At 42.2% G+C, this 27,465-nt stretch overlaps 2 protein-coding genes across 3 annotated transcripts in view; one reads left to right on the forward strand and one right to left on the reverse strand.

Moving 5' to 3' along the window:
* FANCM (FA complementation group M) overlaps positions 1–27,465 on the forward strand; it is a 166,802-nt gene that overhangs the window by 18,703 nt on the left and 120,634 nt on the right. The window lies entirely within an intron of this gene.
* On the reverse strand, positions 573–24,315 carry LOC142015089 (heme-binding protein 2-like). The gene is made up of 5 exons (XM_074998503.1): positions 24,038–24,315; positions 14,522–14,613; positions 7,497–7,638; positions 4,510–4,693; positions 573–3,720 (listed from the first exon to the last, which is right to left on the reverse strand). Exons 1-5 carry the CDS (start codon positions 24,252–24,254, stop codon positions 3,549–3,551), a joined length of 807 nt encoding a protein of 268 aa, XP_074854604.1. The 5' UTR covers positions 24,255–24,315; the 3' UTR covers positions 573–3,548.

Consider the following 27,465-nt stretch of genomic DNA (forward strand, 5'->3'; position numbering starts at 1 on the left):
TTCAGAATTAGTCCACATACTAGCTAACAGAACAGTGTAGAGCTGGACAGGGTTTAGGGTGTTATCAAGTCAAATGCCAAGGTAAACCATGGCCGTCTCTGACAGGTTTTTGTCCAACGTGTATTAAAACCTCAAGTCTGGGGATTCTACAACCTCCCTGGGGAGCCAGTTCCAGAGTTTAACTAGCCTTATAGTTTTCCTACTTTGTAACCTAAATCTCCCTTGCTGCAGATTTAGGCCATTATTACTTTTCCTGCCTTCACTGGATATAAAGAAAAATTGGTCACCTGCCTCTCTAATGGCCCTTAATCTATTTGACAACTGATATCTGGTCCTCCCTTAATTGTCTTAACTGTGCCAAATTTTTAACCTTTTCTCATAGATAAGATTTTTAAACCTTTTTTTTTTTTTTTTTTTTTTGCTGTGTTCTGGATTTTCCAAATTGTCCACATCTTTCCTGACTTGTGGTGTTCAGAATTGGACTCACTGCTCCACTTGAGGCCTCTCTAGCATCTAGCAGAGTGGGACCTGTACCCCTCTTCCCCCTCCCCCCCTAAAAAAAAAAAAAAAAAAAAAAAAGAAAACTTGCTTATGGAAGGCCTGTTAATGCATTCCAGAATGTTAGCATTCTTGCATCAAAGTCCCATTGTTTGCTTGTATAAAATTTGTGTTCCACTAGAACTCTGTTCCTTCTCAAAGTAGTGTCACCTAGCCAGTTATTTCCCACTTCCTAACTGCATTAGATTTTTTCCTTCCAAAGTGAAGTACGCTGTACTTGTCTTCATTCCACTGTGTTGAATTCAGACCAAATCGTCAATGTCTCACTGTTGTTTTGCATTCTAATTCTTTCCTCCAGAATGTGTGCAGCCCCTCGTAAGAGTCACCTATGCATTTTTTTTTAAAGAAGTCTCTCCACTTCATCATTGTGATCATTACTGAAAATATTAAATAGCAGGAGATCCAGAAGTGACCCTTGCAGGACTCAACTAGATAAGGCTGCACCATCTTTTTGGACAGCAAACCATTGACAACTACTTTGAATATGGCCTTTCAATCAGTTGTAAATTCACCTTCTAGTAAATTGATTTAGACCACATTTTTCTTAGTTTATATTGGAGAATGTCATGTGGAACTCTGTCAAAAGTCTAACTAAAATCAAGATATATGGGATCTTCCCTTCTATTTATTAGAACAATATCCCTGTTAGAGTGAAGTTTGGTTGATTTGGCATGATTTGCTCTTGACAAATCTATGCTGGTTATTCTTTATAACCTATCATCCAGCAAGTGCTTACAAACTCATTGCTTAGGAATTTGTTTCAGTATCTTTCAAGTATTAATGTTAGACTGATTGGTATAGAATTCCTCATGTCCTGCTTGTTGCCTTTTTAAAGACAGGTATTACATTGGCCTTTCTCCAGTTCTATGAGACCTCACCCATCCTACAGAAGATCTCAAAGATAATTTTGAATTGTGTAAAGATTGCTTAACCTAGTTTAAGAAGCTTGAAATGAATTTCATCAACTCCTGCCAATTTGAATACATTTAATTGATCAAAATATTGTTGAACCTGTTCTTTCCCTGTTTAGGCTTGTGTTTCTTCTTCCTTATTGTCAGTATTAATCATATTTGAGTATCTGGTCACTATTGGCCACCTTCTTGAAGACTGAAACAATCCAGATATTAAACACGTCAGTCTTGGTGATATCAGTTATTAGTAGAGAGCCTGTGCCTTCATTTATTTTTTCTTGCGCCTAATATAGCTACAGAACTTCTTCTTACTGCCTTTTTATATCCCTTGCTGAGCATCACTGACTTGTGCTTTTGCCTTATTGATCTTTGTCTTCAAATGTCTGTGCTATTCTTTTTGTACTGATCCCTAGCTATCAGTTTTTCCGCCTTCTGTGGGATTCCTTTTTGATGTTCACATTCTTGAAAGAGCTTTCAATGGAGCCATATTGGCCTCTTAATTTTCTTCCTATCTTTCCTTCACTTTGGGATAGTTTCTTCCGCCTTCAATATTGTGTCCTTGAGAAACTCATTTCCTGAACCTCCTTTACCATTTGGATTTTTCTTCCCATGGGACTTTTACAAACTCAGAGCTTTTAGGTAGTCTCTGCTTGTTTGAAGCATAGTGTCTTTATTGTGCTGCCCTCCCTCCTTTCCGAACAATCTGTCATTTCCTTGATCACTTTCAATGAAATTGCCTTTGACTCTCAGATTTTGTACTAACTCCTCCCAGTCATTTGAAATCTGATCCAAAGTGCCTATCCCCAGCTACTTCCTACCCTTTTTGAAATTTCAACTTGATCCCAATACATTCCAAGGACTGTGCTTTACTATATTACTTTTCCAACAGCTATGTAGGTAGGTAGTGCCCCATTACTAGCTGCTCTTGTATTTTTCACATTTTTGTCTGTTCTAGAAATTTCTCTTCCACTTCCTTTCTCTCTGGTGATTTGTAGCTGACCACTACCTTGATGTTACAAATACTTTCTCCCCCATTTTATCTTTAACTGCTGTCTCCCACCTCCTTCAGGACCTACTTTGTTTTTTGCTACTCCTGTCCTACCCTTCCAAGCTATACCCCATATCAGTTTTTCAGTCATGAGACTTATCAATCAAGTTTCTGTGATGCCAATTAATTTGCCTTGATTGCTATATTCTGAATATCTAGGCAAAGCTCTAGTTTTAAAAGTTCATGTTACTCAGTATTCAGAACACTTGAACTATATGTGTCTCGTGCTCTCTGTCTTGAATACTGTATTCAGTCATACATAGGTGTGTGGTAGTGAGTTTAAGAAAACAGCAGAAAATGTGAACTATTCACTAACAAAATTTTGAATGAGTAATGCTGTTCACATCCTAGACCCCATATTCCAAAGATAACATAATTTGGTTAAATAGCTCTTTGAAAAGAGTGGGGAACACTTGTACTCAAGGGCGGGGGTTTTTGAAAGCATTCAGCATTGACCAAACTCTGTTCTCAACTTCTTACTATTGCCTTCCACAGAAGGAGAGTTAGGCCAACACTGAGCACTTTTGAAAATCTCATGCTAAATATTTAGGGTAACTTAGAGATGCTATAGGTGGGGGGGTGGGGAATGTTTTATGTGCAAATATTTGAAAAATCGAAGAATAAATTAGGGGTTTTTGACACAAGAACTTGAACTTATGAACTATACCTTTGTGACGTGAATTTACCTAGCTTACAAAGATTACATCAAACAATTTGAAAGTACTATAAATCTCAATGAAATATGGATAAGCTGTAAAACTGAGGTATCTAAAATTGTGTAAAAGACTTTCAATATTGGCAGTATAGTTTCAGATATTAACACAGATCCCTCAGTAACTAACTTGGATTTGACTGCCATGCGAACTTGATAAACTGCAGTATGTAGTTTAGGAAAATGATTAAAATTTGCATATAATTTATCACAAAGACTTTATAAAGCTATTAGCTATCCTCGCATGATTTATTTGCCAATTTGTGTGCCATTGTGTACTAACTGAATTTGAACAACGCTAGGTATCCAAAGTGAGAGGCTATGGTCTTTGCAGGAACCATATTTCATTGTGTCGATTTGCAGCAGCTGGATTGGTATATCCTGCAACAATAAATATATTCTGCAAACATAGCTCAGGACTCTCCAGAAGTTCTGCCAAGAAGTTTATTTCTCTCATTATAGAGTCTTCATTGATGACCCCTCTGAAGCTCCTGCAACAATCAATTGTTAATTATAGTCTATACTTGTATTTCCTGTAGTCCTCTCTAAAACTGGAAGATTTTCTCTTCCCAGTGATTCTATGGTGACTCTCAATGACACTTCTGAATGTATGTATTTTAAGAATATTTTACTTAACAAATTGTAAATGTTGGGTTAGGTATAATGTTCCTGGTTGCCCTAGTCGTTCCATTTCTTTATGTAAAAAAGAATACAAGTAGAACTGTAACTGATTTACTTCAAAAAGTTAAATACTTCTGTAATCCCTGTCCACTCTATATAAGAGTTAGGTCCTGAGTTGATTTTTGCCTCTTGTTTTGAAACAAGTACTATTTTATAAAGATAACGCAAATTTTGATTTTCAATGTATTAGGTTATGACAAGTTCTAAAACGGGTCAGCAACCTCTGGCACAGGCGCCAACAGTGGCACACCAGCCGATTTCCAGTGGCATGTGAGGTGGGAGGTCAGCTTTGCCCCTCCTCCTCCATGCAGCGGGCAGCTTGCTCAAAGCCACTTGTGGATTAACAAAAGACCAGCTAATGCAACACACCCCCATGGTAAAGTTGAACATATTAATTTAGTAATGAAGCTGTTGTAAATAAGACTTAGTAACTTTAAAAAAGTCACCGACAGTTGGACAGCACATAGAAGTCAAAATGTCAAATTTTGGTACACTGCCTCTGAAAGGTTATTGACCCCCTGTTCTAAAAGCTATTTTAAGTGATAGGAAAAGACCTGTACTGCTTACAGCCTTACTAGAACCATGAATATGTTTCTTACCTAGTATAAACAACAGTAGGAGGCCACTCTTCAATAACTATATCAGAATCGTAAGGCTGAGGTGGCTGATTCTGCAGGTGTTCAGGCAGGTAGTATGCAACTGTCACTGAACGTGTAATCTCTGAGTGAGACTCGTTAGTATGCACTATTGTCACAATGGGTACAGTCATCCCCAAATACAATCCTGAAGAAAAATACATGAGCATCACTTTAGAGAACACAACAGACCTTTTTCACTCAATATATATGAAGCTGAAAAATTAACATTCTTAAGCTAAGCACAGATAAAGTACCGTAGGTGGGGAAGCTTCTATAACAATGGAATTCAGTAGGTTAAAGAAATGGTGGCTTTAGGTGCTTTTGGCTGGAGACAACTGTTAACTTTCTGCTGTGCCTTGGAATTAATGAAGTGTTCTGAGAGTCTTTCTCTCTCTAGATCAGGGTTTCCTTTCCCAACCTATGGGCTGGGACTCAAACATGGGTCACGATTACATTTCAAGAGGGTTGTGGGCTGGGCTGGGTGGCTCCACATGTGGATCTTCAGAAGCCATTCAGACTCCTGAAGTGGTTCTCAACTTCTTAATTGGATTAACAGCCATCAGGCAATTAAGCCAGTCAATTACAGTGAGAACCATTTCAGCTGCAGGGCACAAAACTGCATACCTGAGGAGTAGTGCCCAGCTCAGGTAAGGTGGGGGCTAGGGCCTGGGTCTGAGGCTGGGTGGGAGGGCAGAGTTGATCAGCTTCCTGGCTTCCAGCCTCTGCAGGAGGTGGGGACCCCCAAACCCCCAGTAGGGTTCCTGCAGCTCGAACTGCAGGCAGGGCTCTTCCCCAGCCGCTTTCCAGCCATGCGGGTTGCCTCACTTGGTCCTGGCTGGGATTCCTGTGGCTGGCTCTGCCCCAGCTGGCTTCCAGCCATGGGGGTCGGGGGTTCCTGTCCCGGATTTGGCCAAGGTTCCCACGGTTGGTGCTGCTGCCAGGGTTCCATGCCCTAGGCGGCTTCCAGCTGTAGCGGTTGGGGGTTTCCCCTGTACCACCAGGGTTCCCATGGCTGGCACTGCTGGTTGGGGCTCTGTGCCCCAGATGCCTTACAGCTGTGGGGTGGAGATTCCCCACACTTGGGCGGCTGGCGCTGCCAGCTGGAGCTCCATGCCCTAGCCAGCTTCCAGGAGTGGGGGGGTCCCTGTGCCTCCCCTAACCCCCTCCAGCCCCTGGGTGACTCCTAAGCCCCTGAGTGTCACTGCTCTAGCCTCCTTCAGCCCCTGAGTGTGACTCCCCTGGTCCCTGATTGTGGGGTTTAAGCCAAGGGGAGCAGTTTGGGGATGTGTCTGTCCAACATCACAGCTTTGACTAGCTCTAGTAAATGTAGTGGTGTTGTTTTATTTCTCCTTTTCTATGAAATAACTGTGTGAATATATAAGCATGAGGAGGCACAATTCTATATTCTTGTCTTGGGTGCAAACATAGCTGGTTATGGCTCTGCCTCCCCTTCCCCGCCCCGTTTTGGAATTGCCTTGGGTCACCAAGTCTTCCTGAATTGTCAGAATGGGTTCCTGTCTGGAAAAGGTTGGGAACTGCTGGTCTGGATGTAGTGATGTTTGGCAAAGACAGGCTTGTCTGTACATGCAAGTTAATCACACAGTAATTGTGTGTGAATTTAAGCACATTAATTATTAACTCCTTATGTGGATGGTCTTCTGGAATTGGAGTACCTTTATCCGAATTCACTTAATCCACTTGGATTTTAAATAGGAGCATTTTTATTGCAGAATAGGAGCCTCAATACATGGAGTAGCACAGGAATAACTTCATGCATAGATAAGACCACAAAGACTGCTTTAACACTGACCGCTTGTCTCTTTAGGTTTACTACTCTAACAGATTATATTTATTACACACATGCCACTGATAATTTATTTTGCATTTTAACACAGCCAAATGCAGAGTTACACATCTGGTAATGCAGGCCCATATGTACCAAATGAGGGACTGTATCCTGGAAAGTGCTAACTCGGGAAAAAAAGATTTAGGGCTTATAACAGACAGACAAGTCAATATGCGCTTCTAATAGGACATTGTGGCAAAAAGGGACAAATGCAATCATTGGATGAATAAACGGAATTAATAGGAAGGTGATATTACCCCTGTATATGGGTACTGATGAAATTGATACTGGGCCATTTTGTCTATTTCTGGTGTCCACATTTTAGAAAGGAAGTTGGAAAAACTGGCAGTGACTCTATTTTGAGGGAGAAACACTATGTACTAAAGAGCTTAGCAATGTATCAGAAAAAGGCACAAGACTGAATGTATGGAAGCTGAAACCAGATTGGAACTGTATTGGAAATTAGAGACCAACTTTTAAGAGCAAGGGTGGTTAATCATTGAACTACATTTCCTAACCAAGACTGGATATATTCCAGGACGAGGAAGATAGCTGGTGTTGGCTAAAACATATTTCAATCAGTATGAGGGTACTTGGGTAAAGTTAATAATCTGTATTATATCAGAGATCAGATTAGAAAATAGATGATCTAATGGTCTTTTGCTGTGCAAACTGACTCCAAGATTTTTTCAGTAGTATTCTGTTTAGAAATATTTGAACTACCAATATCCATGCAGCTGTTCAAAATGACTTATTTGGTTAGAGCTGATTGTATACTTGGTGAAAGAAAAAAAATCACAAATCTGAGCCCATCAAAACTTGAAAGTGAGAAAGCACAATGGGAAGTGAAAGCTTGAGATCAGTCACTTTATGCTTTTGAAATGTTGGTGCAATGAGACACTTAAGGATTTTTTTTTTTTGGGTGGGGGGAGTGTCTTGGTTTTTATATGCCATACAAAAAACCTGCCACAGGGAACTATATCTGCTGTAAAGTATTGTGTATTTGGAACTTGTTGGTTGGTGCAAATCAAACTAGAATTGAGGAGAGAGGCTGGAGCATAAATAGTAGATCTTCTATTTCAAAACTAGTATCTGTAGTTACCTGAAGAGTTTTGTTCACAGATATATTTCATAAGCTTCATGAATCCCAGACATATGCTCTGTTCATACTGTTCTTCTTGCATTTTAATACAAGCCCATTTGGCTTTTCCATACTGGCGCTTCTCGTAAAGCACTTCCCCAAACTGCGGACAAAAAAAAATCAGACAATGAATTGATATATTTGTTTGATGTTAAGCTTTGGGAATGGATAACGTACTTTTCATTGTTTAAGATGAGTAAGTCAAATTCTTTGCCTGTTTTGAAAGGTAATCAACTAATTGATTGGCATGATTTGTAAAGAACAAATCATGTCAAAGCAACCTAATTGCTGTCTTGTATATGATAACAAGCCTCATGGATAAGGAAAAAGCAGTAGATGTGGTATCTAGAATTTAATAAAGTCTTGCATGGCCTTCTGATAAACACAACCTAGACTGGGCTACTATCAGGTGGGTGCATAACTGGTTGTAAAACTGTTCCCAGAAAGTAAATATAAATAGTTCACAGTCATAGGGGAAGAGCACATAAGGTGGGATTCTGCAGGGATCAGTTTCAGGACCTGTTTTTTCAATATTGTCATAAGTTTAGATAATAGCCTAAAAACTACACTTGTAAAGTTTACGGATGATACCATGCTGGAGAGGGTTGTAAGTGTGTTGGAGGATAGGATTGTAATTCCAAATGAACAACCTGGCAATGGTCTGAGGTGGAGAGGATGAAATTCAATAGGGACAAATGCAAAGTATTCCACTTAAGAATGATCAGTCAATGTCATGTGTATAAAATAGGAAATGATGCCTAGGAAGTACTGCAGAAAGAGATCAAAGGGTCATAGTGGATCTCAAGCTAAATGGGTCGATCATCATTTTGGGATGTATTAACAGGAGAGTTGTCAGTAAGACATGAGAGATAATTGCTCCACTATACTCTGTGCTGATTAGGCCTCAGCTGGAGAATTCTGTCCAGTTCTGAGTGCCATATTTCAAAAAATATGGACAAATTAGAGACGATCCAGAGAACAGAGGAAAAAAATTACAGGCCTACAAAGCGTACCAACCAAGAGAAGATTGAAACAATTAGATTTGTTCAGTCTAGAAAAAAGAAGACTAAGGGGCCATAAAAGCTTGTTACAAGAAGGAGGCTGAAAAATGTTGTTGTTAACCTGTGATATTGGGACAAGAAGTAATGGGCTTCAAATTGCAGCAAAGGAGATTTAGGATGGGTGTTAAGAAAAACTTCCTGTCAGGGTGATTGTCTAGGGAGGCTGTAGAATCTGCACTGGAGATATTTAAGAGCAGTTTCAAACTTCAGCACCTGTTTTCATCCCCCCCCACCCCCCCACACACACACACCTACCTCCCGTCCCTTGAGAGGCGTGAGGGCACTGTTGTGTTTTTGTATCCATGATTCTCAGTTGGGGGTCACATCTAATTTTTCTTCCCCTTCTTTCTCACTTGGGGCCCAGGTCAGTGAGGATTTTTTTGGGGGGGGCTTCTCATTTGTGTGTGGGCCCCCAACTGACTTTTTTTTTTTTTTTCCCATTGGTCAGTGGCTCAAAAAAGGTTCCCCACGTTTGGTTTACAAGGTGCTTAGTGCTGCCTGGAATGCAAGGGATTGTACTTGATGACCTTTCAAGGTTCTCTCCTATTCTGACTAATATATCAAACCAAAAAAGCAGTAAATTTTAAGTTACTCTGTTTACTGACTAATATCTGAGCAGGAGAATGGGGAAAACTTTTTTTTTCCTTTTTTGCTTTTCAGTTGTTAAATATTTAGTTCACTTGGCAGGTAGCTCAAACATAACCTTATGTAATAAGCATTGTCTTCTGAGAGAGAGTTATGTGCTAGCCACTTTTGTCAAGACTATTACACTGGTAAGCGCCAGAATTTTTTTGAGACTTAAAAACTGAGCAGGGCTATCTGAAGACTTTTTTTTATGTTTTGCATCAAGTCTAATTGCTATCAGTGATTACATTGAAAAGGGCTATGGGTAACTTGATCAAAAACAGATTTATGTGGAAAGTAGTGACAAGTTAATATAACGTATGGTGACTTGTCGTTCAGTGAGTTTGCAATACTAAATTACAAACTATGTTAAAAGAACATTGAGTTTGCAAAGTCAAGCGCTGAAATGTATAGCAATACCAGCATGACAAATGCTCTTAACAACCTTAATTTAGCTCCCTTAAGATGAAGGAGCATGGCTGGGTCTAATTACAGGAGACGCACTGCTTTTCCACAGGCCCTTTGCCTCTTTCAGAGCACCACGTGGGCAGTACTCAAGCTATGTCCACACTACAGCCATCTGTCAATAGGCATTGTTGGAAGATATTTTCCGACAAAACTTCTGTTGACGGATTGCAGACGCACAGCAAAGCAGATTGAAAAAGCGATCTGCTCTGTCAACAGAGCAGCTGGACTGCCCAGCCGTTCTCTCAACGGAACAGCCGACTGGAAGTACAACACACACGGCTCATTGAGGGCTCCTGGGAGTGCACACATGGCTTTTTTTCTTAATCAATGGATTATAGTGAGAGAGGTGTTTTTGCCTCTTGTCAGCAGCCCTGGGCCTCTCCCCCAAAAGTGCCAAGTTCTGTCTATTTACTGTAGACAGAATGCATTTTTAGTGTGGCTGCTCCAGGTTTTGTCAACAAACATGGCATTTTGTTGACCAAGCTCTCTAGTGTAAATGTAGCTTTAATGAGTATACAAATTGTTTTATCCTTGTTTTTGCAAGTATTGCCTTATGTCTTAACACCATGCTATTCCAACCCAGTTCTAAAGACTGTATTAATTTTCTCCTGAGCTTTTCTATAGAATTAATCATTGCAATGTCTGAGTGCTTTACAAACCGTAATTAATCTTTGCAATATTCTTCTGAGTTGGAGACATTATTATCCCGTTTTTACCAAAGGGGAGATGAAGTCAGATACAGGTCAGAAATATTCACTGATTTTTACATGATTAATTCAAGAGCCCAACAGCATGACTTTTTTTTTCAGTTCACTCACTTTTTTATAGCATTCACTATGTTCAAAGCACAGTTCCAATTGCAGCTGAGTGTGTTCAGTATTTATTCAGTTCGTATCATAATGCCTCAAGTTGGGCACCCAGAAATGTTGAACACAATCAGTAAACATCGGCAACACTCATATACCAGGCTGCTGAGAAATTTGTTTTAAATGACATTCCTTGCATCACATGAAAACCTGGGGCAGAGGTAGGAATAGAATTTCGTTCTCCTGGGCAGCATTCAGCTAGGTTAACTGCAATTCGCTGCCTTGCTGACTACATGCCTAATTTCTGCAACAAATGAGACCAGGGTGCTATAGAATGATTGCCTTAATTATCACCTTCTGCTTTTGGTTACTTGAAGACAAATTGTAGAAGACCCCACCCTACACAGCCTTGATTTATCCCCCAGAGTACATTCCATCAACTCCAGAGAATGAGGCACAGGTCCTGTAGAGGAAAATAAGACACAACTGCACTTGTATTTCCTCTCCTTGATCCTTTCAGGGAACCCGCTTAGAGTTCCAGGTTCCAACCGTCATCTCTCCTGGGTGGGAACCGTTTCTCATTCCCTCCTAATCTATATTGTCATATCCCCTGCAAGTCAGTCTGCCTAAAAGGCCAGTGTCTGCTCTTCCTGCTCCCCCCCCGCCCCGCCCTGCCCCGCTATGACTAGTTAGAAGTTACCATACAGTTCTTGAATAGCATTTTTTGTTCATAAGTCAAAACCATTATAGAGAAAGGGATGTAAAATGCCTTTTCATTGATTAACAGATTACATAAACACTGTTTAACCAGTTAACTGATTAAATGGGGGGGGGGAGCAGTGGCTGGGGAGGCTGTGCCACCTTCCGGCCTACCACTGGGAAGGAGGGTTGCTCTGGCCCATGGCAGGTTGGGTGTACATCAGTGTGGCTGGAGAGTCCCCATCCACAGCCACCTGGCATATAAGAGTTGCAGGCTGGGCTGCTCTAACAACCCCAAGTGTGCCACAGGGTGGGGCCACCCCAGCTGGGCTGGAGCAGCCCCTCTCTGTGGCCTCCCTAGCACACACTTTTCCCCAGGCCCACTGTGAGGGGGTCTACTCCACACCCTACAGGTTAATGGTAACCAGTAAGCCTCATTCATTTATTTAAACTTTATTCAGTGAGATTTCCTGACAATGCATTGGGAAGTTTCCATATCCATCCAATTATTGTGTAATTAATGGTTGCACGGTAATAGGCGTAAGGAGACCAAAGGAAGGTTGCATGAGTGGGTACCCTTAATTGTGGCACTTACTATGTTGTTAGCGCTTGACTTAGCAAACTTCATGTTCTTTTAATGTAGTTTTATGTACATGTAATTTCCTGGAGACAACGTGGGTGAGGGAGTATCTTTTTACAGGACCAAAATTAGGCAAGTACTCTCACCAGCAGAATTTGGTCCAGTAAGGTATTACCTTACCCACCTTTTCTTTCTGTCCTGAGACCAACACAGCAACAACAACATTAATTTCTTGAGGTTTTAGAAAAGCAAACTGGGGGAAAAAAATCAATCTCGTGTGGCATCCTATTGATGCCAATCTTGTGGTTCAGTAGGCATGGAAACTTTAGATTCCCTGCGGAGACCCCTGCCACTTGAGATGGAGTAATTGATAGAGGAGGATGATACGCTACTGCTATAGCCTATGGCACCTTATAGACTAACAGATATTTTGAAACATAAGCTTTCGTGGGCAAAGACCCACTTCATCAGATGCATGAGTGGGGTGTGGGGGTTCAGAGGAGTATTTAAAGAGTTGGGTCCTAGTAAAAAGGAGGGCCAGAGCTGACAAGGTCTATTCAATCAGGATGGAAATGGCCCACTGGACAGTCTCTATGTAAAAGAATAAGTGGACGTTAATCAGACATCAGGAACAGCAACATACGCAAACCTGTAGAAGAACATTTCAGCCTCCCTGGACACTCAGTAACAGATTTAAAATTAGCAGTCCTACAACAAAAAAATTTCAAAAACAAAATGGAGAGAGAAATCCTGAGCTGCAATTCATTTGCAAATTTGATCCACTAAACCAAGGATTAAACAGAGACTGGGAGTGGCTGGCCCCTTACAAAAGCAGTTTCTCTGCACTGGAAGTTCTCACCTCCACCTTAGAATCTGACAATGGGCCACATCCCCCCTCCCCCCCCCCCCAGCGATCTGACTTGTTTTTTCTCCTCTCTTGATCTTTACTACTGATAATGGGCCATTTCCACCCTGACTAAATAGACCTTTCCAAGACCAGCATCTGATGAAGTGAGTCTGTGCTCACGAAAGCTCATACTCAAAACTTTTCTGTTAGTCTATAAGGTGCCACAGGACCCTTTGTTGCTAAATAGACCTTGTCAGCTCTGGCCCTCCCTTTTACTGGAACCCCACTCTTTACATACTCCTCTGAACCCCCACACCCCACTCATGCATCTGATGAAGTGGGTCTTTGCCCACAAAAGCTTATGCTCCAAAGTATCTGTTAGTCTATAAGGTGCCACAGGACTTCTTGTTGTTCTCAAAGATACAGACTAACAGAGCTACCTCTCTGATGCTATAGCCTATGTGGATGTTCGCTATAGCAAGATCATATGAATACCTTGCCAGTCGTTTTCACACTTGCTGATGCCAGAAGAATGGCAGTGCTCAGGAATCTTGGATCACATTCCAGCCTCTAGGCAGGAGCACGCTCTAAAGGGCAGAGTCCTCTGCACATTCTCTTACCTTAATTCCTTCTGCCTGACCACACTGCTATTTGTAATGATTAATAAGTAGTGGATATAACTGGTGAATTCAGTTGGTGAAAAACAGTCTGCAATCGGCTTGTATTCAGTTTGCTGTAATTCCAATAACTAGTACTGACTATTTGTAAACAGAGTGAAATTAATTGAATTTGCTATATAGATCAGCTGTCTCCATCCTTCTGGATTTAAATATCTGTAGAGACTTTTTTTTAAACTCATGTTGATAACAGCCTGTGTGTTTTGGTAAAACAGTGGGTTTGACTAACAGAAAAGTTAACCCTACCACTGGATTAGCTGGCTCAGCGATACATTTTTCAGATGGAAGTGGAAAAATTTAAAAATGAATTTAAAATAGTCTTACATGGCAATGCTGTTAAGGAGACATTCTTAAAGACAGAAAGATGAGATTTACATGTGCATTCCTGAAATCTGTAAAGCAGAACTAGAGTGTAACAGACCCAGGCTCTGAGTAGAGAGGAGGTATGTTTTCTGAATCAAAGCAAGAATGGATTAAACAAGATGGCAAATTGACAAATCAAAAGCATTCTCAATGTCAGTCTTTTTGGACTGTACTTTTGAAGCTAACACGTCTATGTACTGAGCTTGCACTAAACTTTCAGCAGCTGTTGTGCAATGTTCATACAAACCTCCATACTTTTTTCCCCTCACCTTAACTTTTTCTGTCTAATTTGAATTTAAACTAATTGGTTGGGAAAACACTGACTTGATTTTTAAAAACTATATTTGAAAAATATCTCTTGCATACCTGGCAAGGTACATATTTTGGCTTTTAATTTGGAAAATGGAATATATTCAGAATTTTGAGCCTTTGTTTTAACAAGTAAAGAAAGGGGAAATATCCTTGAAGTACACGTTCAGTTAAAGACTTGGGATGTTTACCACTGAAGTGGTTTTGAATCACCTGAGTCTCATTCCGGGCATAAGAATCAGAGAGGTAGCCATGTTGGTCTGTATCTTCGAGAACAACAAGAAGTCCTGTGGCACCTTATACACTAACTGATATTTTGGAGCATAAGCTTTAGTGGGCAAAGACCTGCTTCATCAGATGCATCATACTGACTTCCATTATATGTGTGCATTGTTCTCCCTTTCTTCTACTACAGACTGTTGGACACGTGGACGAGCCTTGTTTTCTTGTGTTTTTCAGTACCTTATCAGTCTTGCAAGTAAATTACTTATCAAATTTACTAATTTCAAATACCAGAATTAATACCATACTGGGGCGGGGTGGGAGAATTACCTTTTCTTTGCGGTATATCAGTGTAAATGGGATACTTTCCCTCTCCTGATGTTGATTATTTCTGGTCAACTGCTGGATTGGCTGTGCCATGTCTGCAATGAGATCATATGTTCTTATTGTAGAATTGAAACTCTAGAAATAAGGTATAAGTACATCTGGTTTTGCTTTGGCCTGCTTACAGGGCTTGTTAGTTTTTTTTAGTTTTGTTTTTATTGAAAATTAAAGATTTACTGCATTATAGAAGGGCAGTGTCAGTTGACTTACCTTTGCACCTCTAAAGCTGAGATGAACAAAGAGAAGGTTTCAAATTAAAGTACCATACAACCTTGTCATACTATACTTCCCAGTTCTTTGCTGACACTCCCACTGCATCAGTAGCAATTCTGTTCTGGAAGCAATGCTTAGATAATAGTCTTGTCATTGTGACCCCACAGCATTTTATCCCCTCCAGTAACTGTCACTGTATCTTTGCAGATTAATCTATACTTGCACAAAATGTACCAGTCCATTTCCTTTTCTGGAATAAATAAATGAGAGCATGTTTTTTGGGTAGCCTTTTGGCTATCCATTTAGTATTTAATCAAATTCAAAAGTCCCAGTCTTAACCTCTGAAGCCCTCAGTGGGTTAGAGTTCAGCTATCTTAAGCACCATTTTTCCCAAGCATCAGGGATGCTGAAGAGTATCAGAGAGATAGCCGTGCTAGTCTATATACTATCAAAACAAAAAAGCAGTTCAGTAGCACTTTAAAGAGTAACAAAATAACTTACTGGGTGATGAGCTCTCGTGGGACAGACCCACTTCTTCAGAGCAACTTGATCTGAAGTGGGTCTGTCCCACGAGAGCTCATCACCCAATAAATTATATTGTTAGTCTTTAAAGTGCTACTGGACTGCTTTTTTTTTTTGATAGCAGGGATGCTGTGAAGCACAGGGTGAAGCTGATGAGCAAGATATTTCAATTCAGGATATGTGACAACCTTTGTAATCACAGCAACTGGACTATGCTACAGTCTGGGCTCTCTTCAGAAAAGGATGCAATATTTGCCTCCTCACACATGCCTTCCCTTCTGCTGAGAGTAGGAGAGGATTTAAAAAAAAAAACCTGAAGCAAAACGAGGGATTTCACTCAAACTCCTCAGGAATTTGTGTATGCTACTTACATAGAATGAAGTGTGATATTAGTATGGTATCTAATACCATAGATGGGCACCCCAGCTTACCTGGAAAGAAGTGTGTTTGTTAACCTTAAGAGCTGAGATGTCTTACATGGGGGAGTCATTGAATTAAACTAGGGAGGAACAAAATGGCCAAACTTATGAAATGTGCCAGCTCTGTTTCATTGGAGACCAGGTTTTTTGAAAATGTATTTTAAACAGCCACAGGTTCTAATTCAGCATTCTAAATAACAAGTAGGATTTGTCTACATGCTACTTTAAAACCTGCAATGTTAAAGGCTTTTTAAAATGCTATTGTTTCCATCTATGTTGTACATAAACTGTATCATTAGATACATACCCTATTTTGATAACATTTTATTTTTAATTAGAGGTGCAGCAGATACTTAAAATGATCAAAATGTCATTTTTGTAATAATCACTTTCTATCAAAATGGAGCTTTATTCCAGTCCCTGTGTCCTTGCACAGTGAGTCCTCTCCAGGCTCTTCATCCAACTTCTGCTCTTCCATGCCCATTCTTCTCTCCTGTCCTCCTCCCACGCCACCACCCCCCAAAAATAAATAAATAAATAAATAAAGCTCTCACACAGGGACTCTCTTCATTGGGTTTCTTCTCCAATCTGTTTCTTCCCTGACCACCTTCCCTCCCTGGCTCCTTGTCAAGTCACTTTGTTTAGCCAGTCACAGTTCTCCCCGAACACCCAGCCCTTTGTCAGTGCAGTCTGCCTCTCCTTTGCACTCCTATTCATTCCCACACTGCTTTAGTCCCAATCGCCTTCTCCAGCCGGTCCATAGTCCCCTTGCTCCGTATGTCCTAGTTTTCCATTCCTGCTCACAGACTTGTCCCCTGTCAGCCCAAGCCCCTCTCTTGGCTTCTCGTTAATGGAGTGAGAAGAAGAATACACTTTCTAAAAAGCACCTGGCTTTAGCTACTTCATTATCCTCCTCAGATTAGGCAGTTAAGCCTGAATCCACCGCTTTTATAGACAAGCTAATGGTCTTCTTGCACCTTGTGATAAGAGTGGTGATGCTGGATATTTTGTAGAAGAATCATGGAAGAGAATCAACACAGGCTACAGGATAACCAGAAGCTTTTCTCCTTGGGGCAAGTAGCCACTCATTGGCTTGTTCAAATCTGCCTAAGTGTTTGGGCATATGTTTCTCCTAGTCACAGCAACATCAAAAACTCTCAAGAGGGGACATCAGGTACTAGCTAAAAGGTTGGAGCATTTCTGTGAAAACTTACTGCAGGTATTTTTATGAGCCACCTGTACGACAAGAAGCCAAAGCAGGAGGGCCAGGCAAGGCGTTCTCCTCCAGAGAAAGACCTGAAGTAACCAGATCTCTTTTGAGAGGAACGTATATTCCCAGCAAGTCTTCAGTTGGCAGTGATGAATGATCAAGCGCTGCTCTCCACATATAACTTTTTCCTTTGTGGGACAAACTCTAGAAAGGACAGCTGAAAGAACTGGAAAGCTTTCAGCCCAAGTAGTGCTCTTCATGCCACTTGATTGTGTCAGATGCAGCCACCAGGTTAATGGCCAGTGCCAGAGCAGTGAGATCTTTGTAGAATTAAGCACTGGAAATGACACTTGAAGTCTAGTTCAGTGGTTTCCATTCTTCTCAGTAACACAGCGTACCTCAGTGAGACAATTGTGTTGCAAATGCATTTTTTTCAGCTGAATCAATTGCTCAGAAATGTCACATTTGCTTACATTTACTATGGTTTGCCTTACCTGAGAGGTTTGAATCAGTGCATGTAACAAGCTAAATTAAAAGGATTAAATGCATTAATGTTGCAAATCTACCACAGAATACACCACCTTAGACAGTGAGCAGACATGTTTTCAAAATCTGCTCAATGCCATGCTAGGGATGTTGGGTGAATGAGTAACCACTGAAGGTGTCTCCCCTCCCTGCCAGCCTGTTGGAGCCAGGATGTGGCATCTAAACTGTGTCCCAGCTCCAGCAGGCTACCCCCACCCCCCAGCCACAGGAGGGAGTGGGACGGGATCCCCACCAGCTCATTTGGGCTGGGAGGCAGCATTTTGGCTGGTTCCCAGTATGAATTGGGTTCTGTGTGGTTGGCATTTCCCCTCAGGGTGGCTCTGCAAAGAATCACTGCATGGGGGAGGGGTGAAACTGATGAATCCCACACCAGCTGGGACTCATGCAGCTTTGCTGCTTGAGTTCAGCTGGCCCGGGTTTGTCAATTTCCCTCTGCAGTGGCTCAGTGAAGAGTCAGTGAGGGGAAATTGATGAAATTTCAAAGCACACTTGAACAGTTCTTGTGGCCCACTGGTTGAAAACCACTCCCTTATGTTGTTTGTGTGACTTGAATGTCATGTTCTAACGACAAGAACTCTGTTGATGAAAATGTTATATTAATTGGTTAATGTTGATGTCTACTAACAACTTTTACAGTTTAAACTAATTTAAACATCAAATACTGCTTTAATATCAGCTGAGGCTGAAGTACAATTTGATATGCAGTATAGCTGCAGCAGTTTTGGTCCCAGGATATGAGAGACATACGGTGGATGAAGTCTTTAATTGGATCAAGCTGTGCTGGGAAGAGAGAGGCTTTCATGTTAATAGCTCTTCAGGTCTGGGAAAACTACTGCCTATCACAACTCTTCCTGTTGCAACTAAATATTAGATGGAATAAATAGCTTAGTACACAAAGTTAGTATGTATTTTAAGGGACCATTTCAAACCAGACGATCACTATGATCTTGAATGACCAACGCAGGAAAATAAGACAAAAAAAACTATCACTTGTGGATGAACACTTCTGCAAAGTGAACACTCTGTATCTGACCGATCAGTTGTAATCTGCAAAAGAAATCCGTGCAGCACTTTCAATAGACAAGCCTGGGATCTTACATTCATAACTTTGCGACACCCTACAAAATCATGGTCTGAATAAAGATACTGGATTTGTTTTATTACAACAATCTGTAATCCATCTGCCTTCTCCCCATTTTTATCTTAGGACTAATGGAATGTTAATAGGGCACTTCACCTTGATTAGTCCCTTAGAATAGATGCTAACTACTTATGGTAGGCATGACACTGCAATTGTCTATGCCATGACTTACTCTGCTATACCATACATTGCTCAGGAGTGTGATTTAATCCTCACTCCTGAGTGACAAATTACACCAACCTAAGTGCCAGTATAAGTAGCATTTTGTCAGAAGGAGAGCTGTCCAGCTGACCATAACTACAGCATATTGTGGAGGAGAAATAACTTAATGTGAGAGCTCTCTACTGTGAGTTCATATTGTCTTCACCAGATGTGTTTACAGTGGTGTCTCAGTATTCGCGCTTGGAGTACCTTTCCCAGATCATGACAAGACTTCTGTGTAAGCTCAAAAGCTTGTTTCACCAATGTGAATTGGTCCAATACAATATAATTTGAGATGTGATAATGAACTATGTTCTAAAGCAAATTGATTTAAACTAAATCACTGAATAATATGAATAGTTAATGCTGCTTATAATATGGTTGTTTGTCTTGAGTAGTTGGAATAAGGATTTTGATATATTGAAGTCTCTCCATAGCAAACGGTGCATAAAGTATTCTTTATATGCCCCATTTCCCCACTTTAGAAGCCTTTTAAAAAAATTCCATTACAAGAATTCATGTTTAGCCTGAAGGTAAGTCTTTGAAACATCTGCCAAGCACCTTGTGTTATGGGGCTCTGAAGTAAAATGTGTATTGCTCAAGTCAAACTGTTTACTTTTAACATTACATGAAAACTAGTATATCATTTTTAAAAAATGGCCACACTTGTGGTGGGGGCATTTGAGATATATGACGTGTGCCCTTAAGCTTACATTCAGATGTGACATAAGATGTAAAATATCAGAGAGGTAGCCGAATTAGTCTGTGTCTTCAAAAACAAGAAGTCCCGTGGCACCTTATAGATTAACAGATATTTTGGAGCATAAACTAAAGTAATTTTGTGAGAAGAGGGGCTGAAGAATGATGAGTTACACTATTAGATGGTGATTCAGTGTAAGTATATGTACATCTTGATGGTTCAATTATTTAAATTTTTAAAATGATAGTTAGGATTCACACTACATTCGAGTGTTATGGAAGAAGCAAGTCTTTGGTGGTATTCCAGAAAGAGGACAGGAGTAGCCTGATATTTGACCACATCTGGTTTAGAAATCAGTTCACGTGAAGATTTGGTAACTTCTAGTTGTGGTGGGTCTTGCTGCCATGTACATTCACCAAATACTGAATGTCATAACAGGCACTTGATCAAAATTCATCATACTTTGGTGTGAGCCTCACATGAGAAAAGAGAGAAGGATTCTATTGGTATTTACTAACCTAAGTAGGAATATGGCAGCACACAAAATGCTTTTTACATTATGATACATATCTCAAGAACTGGCTGCTTCAAATTGATAAACCTGAATTTTAAAGTAAGATAGGCTTCGTGTTGGCAATATTTTAAAGCTTTGGTATAGACTATGGCCTTGCCTCCACTGTGCAGTGGATTGACACGGCAGCAATCAATCCACTGGCCATCAATTCATCATGTCTACTATAGACAAGTTTGCTCCCATTGATGCTGGTTCTCCACCAAAATGAGAAGAGTAGCTGGTATTGACCTTACCATACTCAAGATGCCACAGTAGGTATGTCGACTTCAGCTACTCTATTTCCATAGCTGATATAGACTGACAGTGCAGGTAAGCATTGCCAAGGCCTACGACTGCAGATTTGCTTGGTGTTTACATTACACATTCTAATTTCAAATCCATGAGAAATCTTTAGCATCTAAGGCAGGACTTTACTTTGTTCTCTGATGTGTATTATGAGTTGCCGGTGGTCTGTCACAAACTTGAAAATAATCTAAGACCCTAAAAATATCTTATGAATCTTTTTCATGAGCTAAAGTATTTGCTGCATTTGGGTGTTCCTGATCTAAGTGCCTTAAAGCTAGAATGTTTTAGGTTTCTGCTCCTCTCCACAGAAGTGGAAAATCATCCCATAGAGACCTACCTAGCTAAAGGTGGGATGGTCAACTGCTGTAGAATTGGGAGCAGGGAGCCCGTACTAGGGATGTAGTCAACAAATTCTTTTAGCCAAGGCTTGTGTGTTTAAATCTCCAATACATATTCTGTTTTGGTATTCTGAGGACAGGTTAGATCTGAATTTGTTTCATAATTGTATTATACTGATGAGTTGCATCTAAGAGACTTTTAGGGGCGGACATCTCAATTAAAACTTGGATTTTTTCTGGCTCTGCCACCAGCCCTGCTGTTTTGAATGCACTCATCTCTATGACAAACTGTTTTATAGATAGCACTTTGCTCTCCCAAAAGCCTTCAGAACTTGATTTAATCTTTTCTTCCTCCTCCTGACCTTTATAATTTGGTTTGCTATCCCTGTGAATGTCCACTTTCTTTGTCTTGCAATTTCCCACTTTCTTCCTTTAGAAGACATAGCCCAAAGGTACACAGTTGCCTTCTGTGCTTTAGTTTCCCACACTGTAAAATGGAAATATGTAACTTAAAATATTTTGAAATAGAGTAGCAATAAAACTGCATTGTGGTATTTGCTATGGGGAGCAGAACACAAGCTCACTTGGGTCACTTTTTCCTCTTTCATAAGGCTTACTATAGTATAAAAGCATAGCTGAGAATTCAGTCAGGAATTTCCATTGAGTCCCTTTTTTAGCTTTGACTCAGACTTAGAAAACAGGTTATAGAAAAGTGTATTTACAAAATGTGGTGACTGCAAAATAATTTCCTTTGTTTTCTAAATGTTACATAATATTGTCTAGTAAATCTTAGTAAAACTGCATAATCAAAAATTTATATTAGGAAACTGACTACTTTTGTGTGAAGGGGGCTGCCTTTGCCCACAATCAACATGCCTTCACCTTGGTCCAAATGAATCTCAAATGGGGAAGGACTCTACTTACTTTCCATTTTGGAAAGTTTTGAGTTCCTGATTGTTCTACATGCTTTGTACAACTGCACATACAGCAACATTTTCTCGTGGATCTGGGCTGCACGCACTGTAAATCCTGTTTGGTTTGACTTCTTACAAGCAGTGTCTCTGAGGAAGTCTCCAAAAAAGAAGGCAAAGTAGTGAGCTGTCACATACACACAACCAGTGTCTGCTTGTACATCTTTATAATACCTTTTTAGTTTCAAGTGAGGAGCAAGGGTTTGTCTGTTTGCCCAAACCGGTTTGCCCATCCCTAATTATAATGCAGGAAAGAAGAGAATGAACCTTAGGATAAGAAACATAAACATGGCCTGAAATGGAAAAGTTGGGTTTTGTCACTGGTGTATTATGTTTAGGACTATAAAATGTAGATTGCTTTCTGCTAATTTTGTTGTTGTCTTGATCCCAGCTATGGACTGAGGTTTTTCTCATGCTTTAGCAGAAATGGGGGACATATTGGGGAAAATCCTCCTTTTAAGCATTTCTTTTTGTTTAATGCTCAAGTGTTAATCAAGTGATTCCCCCCTCCCAGCCAGCCATCCTACACATTCTAATACCTACAGTTTTTCAGGTTTCTGAACTTTTCTCACACATGGAAAGAAAACAAATCAGCAATATACCTACACACACACACATCATCCAGGCTTGAGATATTATAAAGAAGTCACGTTTTGCCTATACTAGGTCACTACATTGAATCTTCTTATCCTGTTCTGACTGGCTGCGTCTGCATTAGCCCTCTCCTTTCAGAAGGGGCATGGTAATGAGCCACTGCCATGAATATGCAGCACCTCACTAGCATACTGGCAGCCATATGTAGTTCGACAGTGCCACTTTTGAATCATGTGCTACCTGTGTAGACTGGGGCCTTTCTGAAGGACCCCCGGACTTTGAAAACCCCTTCTTCCTAAAACCAAAGCACCTTATTATTATCTTCCTAACTCGCTCATTATGATGCCCCTTCCAAAAACAAGGGGCTAGTGTAGATGTAACCATTGTCTCTGATCTCACTTTAAAAAAAGTACTCCTCTAAAGAGTTTGGGGATTTCTACCATTTTTTCTTTAGTGTATGTCCTGCTTTAAAAATGAATCATGTTCCTAGGATCTGAATAATTACTTCAAATATTTCAGAAAAATTCATTTTTTCCAAAAATGTTATGTGAGACTTCATTTATTCAAGGTTTTGATGCAGTTTTCTCTCATGTATATTGCGCTCTGTTCTTGATGGTTCAGGCTATATATCTTAGAATTGGGAGCGGAACTTTCCCAAACCATCTGAAACTTTAGTTCAGGGAATGTAATTAGACCTTAAGTCAAAAGGTAACTTCTGTTATACAATATTTAAGACAAAGCAAACTTTAATAGCTTTCCCTATCCCACAACCTCACATTAAAATATTACTCAGTGGGAGAGTTCAGGAGGGTAATGTCTAACATTTTTGAAACATGTTCCAATAAACACAAATTAGAAGATGTAAAATTTGGCTTGTATACCAGGTATCTTGTCCCTGTTTCAAAAAACTTTGGGCAAGTTGTGTGATCAGGTATAGTAGAAACAGTCTAATGCCAAACACCGCTTTATTTTTCACCTAGTGCTAATAAAAGTCTTATGAAACCAAAACTTTGTATCTGGCAATGAAAGAGAGGGGTCTGCTTGCGGAAAGGCAGCAGCTAATAAAGTGCTATATCACAGCAGTTTTTTGTTTTGGGAAGATAGACTAATAGGGCTATGAGCTTGTGACAAGTACTGTAATCTCTGCCCTGCTCACTAGTTGTCAGAAGAGCTGTTTCTATTTCTTTGTGGTGGGTGAGACACCTGTGTAGTCTATAAAAACAAAAGTAAAATGAAGGGGAGGTCAGTGTTGTAAGATTGCTAAAAGAACGGGAAAGGTGTTTTGGTAAACGTGGAATATCAGGCTCCTACTAAATACACCGCTTCCATCAGCGCGCTTCCTGCATAATCCCACTAATCCTAAACTGTTTATTTTTACTGTTAAGCCGTTTAACCGAGCTAGGGCGCAGTAGTTCTCTGCCCCACACTGAACGAAGGAGACGGGTACAGAGCGTCTCCCCTTCAGTTAGTGTTTGGCTAGAAGGTGGGGCCCACTCTGCTGAGACGAGGGTGGAAGAGCAGCAGTGTCCGGCAGCGGCTAGCCGCGCTCCCAGCTCGCACGTCTCCGGGGGCCGAGGGAAGACCGGGGATTAAGGGGAGAAGTGGGGCTGGAGCACTACATGCCTCTTCCCTTCGGCCTGGCCCCTGGCACCGTAAGCTGATGACCACCCGCCCCGGGGCCCTGCGGCAGCCGGTGGGCAGCCTGTCGGGCGCTCGCCAGCTGCAGTGGCCGCGCGGGCACCTCTTACCCCTGGGGACGTCCACCTGGTGCCCTCTGCCCACGCTCTGCCAGTAGCTGAGCAGCCGCTCCTGCTCGGCGTCCTCCTGGCCGCTGCCGTTGCTGTGGTTAGCCGCGTCGGGGCTCTGCTCCTCGGCCATACTCTCCAGGTCCTCCAGGGTGATCGCGCCGGGGGCGCTGGGCTCCCCGGCCCCGCTCATGCGGCAGCTGAGCGCTTCCTGCTGCATGCTGGGGTCGCGCTGCTCCGGCCGGCCCGGCTCGGCTCGGCCCCCTGCAGCAGGGTCAGTGGCGGCGGCTTCTGCCAAGGCGGCGCTTTTGCTCTCACTGCCGAGGGATTTCTGGGGGCGGGGGCTGCACGGTGCAGCCTGTCACGCTGCTCCGCCGGCTCACCCCGCCTGGCTAGTCCTGCCCAGCCCTAGGGCCAGTGTGTTACTGTGGGAAGGTGGGGGTGCTCCTCACCTGGAAATGGGGGTCGTTGTGACAAGGTAGGAGGAGGAGGGGCTGGCGTCACATTTCTCCCTTCTCAAAGCACGCACAAGCAACGTGGTTTTTGAAACAACCGTTTCTAGAAAACTCAGGTGTATATTAAAAGGGAGCCGCTCTAAATAGTCCTTAGTGTTGCACCTGCATAACAGCACGAAAACCAAAATCTTTATCTTTGCAAATAAAGAGCAGGTGTTTTGTAAACTTGTGTAGCTGTACATGCTCTGTTCAGCTGTATTCTTCCTTTTTGCGAAGGGTGTCTTTACTGGTTCTCTCTGGTGTACGTTCTCCCTTCTTGCAGGAGTCCCACCGTACCTTTAAAAATAGCAGTTGGGGGGAAAAAGTCACAGCTAATTTTGCAAAGTATAACAACCCAGAAGAGTATCAAAAACATTCTTTGAATTTGTGTTACATTTCGTAGCTTTACAGCTACATATAATTGTTGGTGAAGCCATGACTGTCAATTGCAACTGAAACATTTCTGACATTGCAGTTTGATCCTTCCTCTGGTTATTCCTTTGAGTCTATATACTGCTTTCTGGCTAATGGCCCATACCCTTTGTTCTTGTACTATGAACACCTTCAAAAGATAAGCCTGGAACCTCCAATTTATCACTTTGCTAGACTCTGAACATCATCGACTAGAGACGTTGGATTTACAGATTTTTACAATTATCTATAACTAGCTAACAACTCACCTGAGCACCTCCCCCAGCTGCTTCCCCCCAGCACACACCCCCTTCCTTTCCCCTCCCTATTTGTTAGGGATGTTAAGGGGCCACTTCAACTGAAATGGTTCCTTGAAATAGCTGACTGACTAGGTGGGTGATGTAATATCTTTTATTGGACCAGCATCTGTAGGTGAGAGAGATGAGCTGACACAGAACTCTTCTTCAGCTCTCGGACACACTCAGGGCATGCTAGTTTATGTGTCTAGTGTACACCTGTATGAAGTCAATTTACAGCCACCTGTCCACATTGTTCTTCTTGGGTCTGCGATGCATGCCCTCCAGGGTTGTCCCTACCAGTGCAGGTGCCGTACCCAGCTCAGGTCTGGCATCCCCTCTCTGCTGCTGGGTGGGAGTTGCTATTCCATGGCGTGGGATGTGGGGGGGGGGCAGATTCCTTGGATTGCAGAGGGTTGCCAGCTCTCCCAGGCTGGACAAACTGGATGTCGTTTGCTGCAATGACATCTGAGCTGGGAGAGTTGGCAGTCCTGGACCAGAGCAAGGAGGTAGGCTCACTAGCAGCCTCAGCACAGCAGGCATGTGCTGTGGGCAGCACATGGAGAAGCAGAAGGAAGTGGCACATTGAAGGGGGAGACCACTGCTTCTCCAGCAACTGACTGTGGAGCTGCTGCCCAGTGAGAAAGGGTTTCCTACACAGGCTCCTGGCCTCCAAGACTGCCCCCCATCTGTTCCTTATTTCCTACCGGTAGTGGAGGAAGCTACCTGGGGCTGGATTCTCCCTTCTGTTCCCTGCTGGGGGGAAGCCATCACTGGCTACTCACCCCCAAGGAGCCGGGTCCATCTGTCCTGGCATCTTGGTCCTTGGCCCTTCTGTCCCCTGTCCCCTCAAAAGACAGGCAGCTTTGTCATGGAGCCGTGAAATTGACAAGGATGCCCAACTTCTGGTAGGCAGTAGAACTGCTGGTGCTTCTGGCCCCAGTTCCTAGCAGGGAGCAGGTCCGAAGGTTCCAAGGCTTCTTACCCCATGGGGGTCTACCTGTGACCATTCAGCCCTTCTATCTGCTGTTCCCTCTCATGTAGAGTTCAGGAACTGGTCCAAGAGGTAAATATAACTGGACCTCTTGGAAACAGTGACCATAATGTAATAAAATTTAACATCCCTGTGGTGGGTAAAGCACCTCAGCAACCCAGCACTGTGGCAATTAATTTCAGAAAGGGGAACTACGCAAAAATGAGGTTAGTTAAACAAAAATTAAAAGGTATAGTAGGCATCCTTCAGTCTGCATAGACTATGGATCGCGACCTTTAAAGTTTCAATTGAGGACTTTATTTACAGCGTCTATTGTGACTATGAAGACCCAGACGAGAGTGACAGTCCTTGCTGCATCTCTTGCAGATGTAGTGGGTGTCTGGCAAGTCCTTAGTGTGCTTTCTGTGCGCTCGCTTCTCCTCTGCTAGCTGTCTGGTCTTCATCTCGCCCTTCTGAAGGCCCTTGTGTAACCCCTGCCTCCATCTGCTGCGGTCTTCTGCTAGTTCTTCCCAGTTGTCCAGCTCGATGTCTACCTCTCTGAGGTCTCTCTTGCAGACATCTTTGTAGCGCAACTGGGGGCGTCCGGGAGTTCTTTTGCCAGAGGCTAGCTCACCATACAGGATGTCTTTTGGAATCCTTCCATCATTCATCCTGTGGACGTGGCCAACCCAGCGGAGTCGATGCTGCCTGAGGAGGGTGTGCACGGTTGGGATTCCAGCTTGCTCGAGGACGGCAGTGTTGGTCACTCTGCCCTTCCATGATATTCCAAGGATGCGCCTGAGGCAGCTCAAGTGGAAGACGTTCAGCCTCTTTTCCTGGCGGGCATACAGGGTCTAAGTCTCGCTGCCATAAAGGAGGGTGCTGAGGATGCAGGCTCTGTAGACTTGCATTTTGGTGTGAGTGTACAGCTTGTTGTTATTCCGCACTCTCTTGCTGAGTCTGGACAGAGTTGTGGCTTCTTTTCCGATCCTCCTATTTAGCTCAGTGTCCAACGACAGGGTGTCAGTGATGGTGGACCCGAGGTAAACGAACTCGTGGACGACCTCTAACGTATAGTTGTCAGTGCTGATTGATGGGGATTCAGCAACATCCTGACCGAGTACGTTCGTCTTCTTTAGGTTGATGGTAAGCCCAAAGTCCTTGCACGCTTTGGAGAACTGATCCAGTAGTTTTTGAAGCTGGTCTTCTGCGTGAGACACTACAGCAGCATCGTCTGCGAACAGCATGTCTCTGATG

The sequence above is a fragment of the Carettochelys insculpta genome, chromosome 6, assembly GCF_033958435.1.
Source record: "Carettochelys insculpta isolate YL-2023 chromosome 6, ASM3395843v1, whole genome shotgun sequence".
NCBI classification, from domain to species: domain Eukaryota; kingdom Metazoa; phylum Chordata; order Testudines; family Carettochelyidae; genus Carettochelys; species Carettochelys insculpta.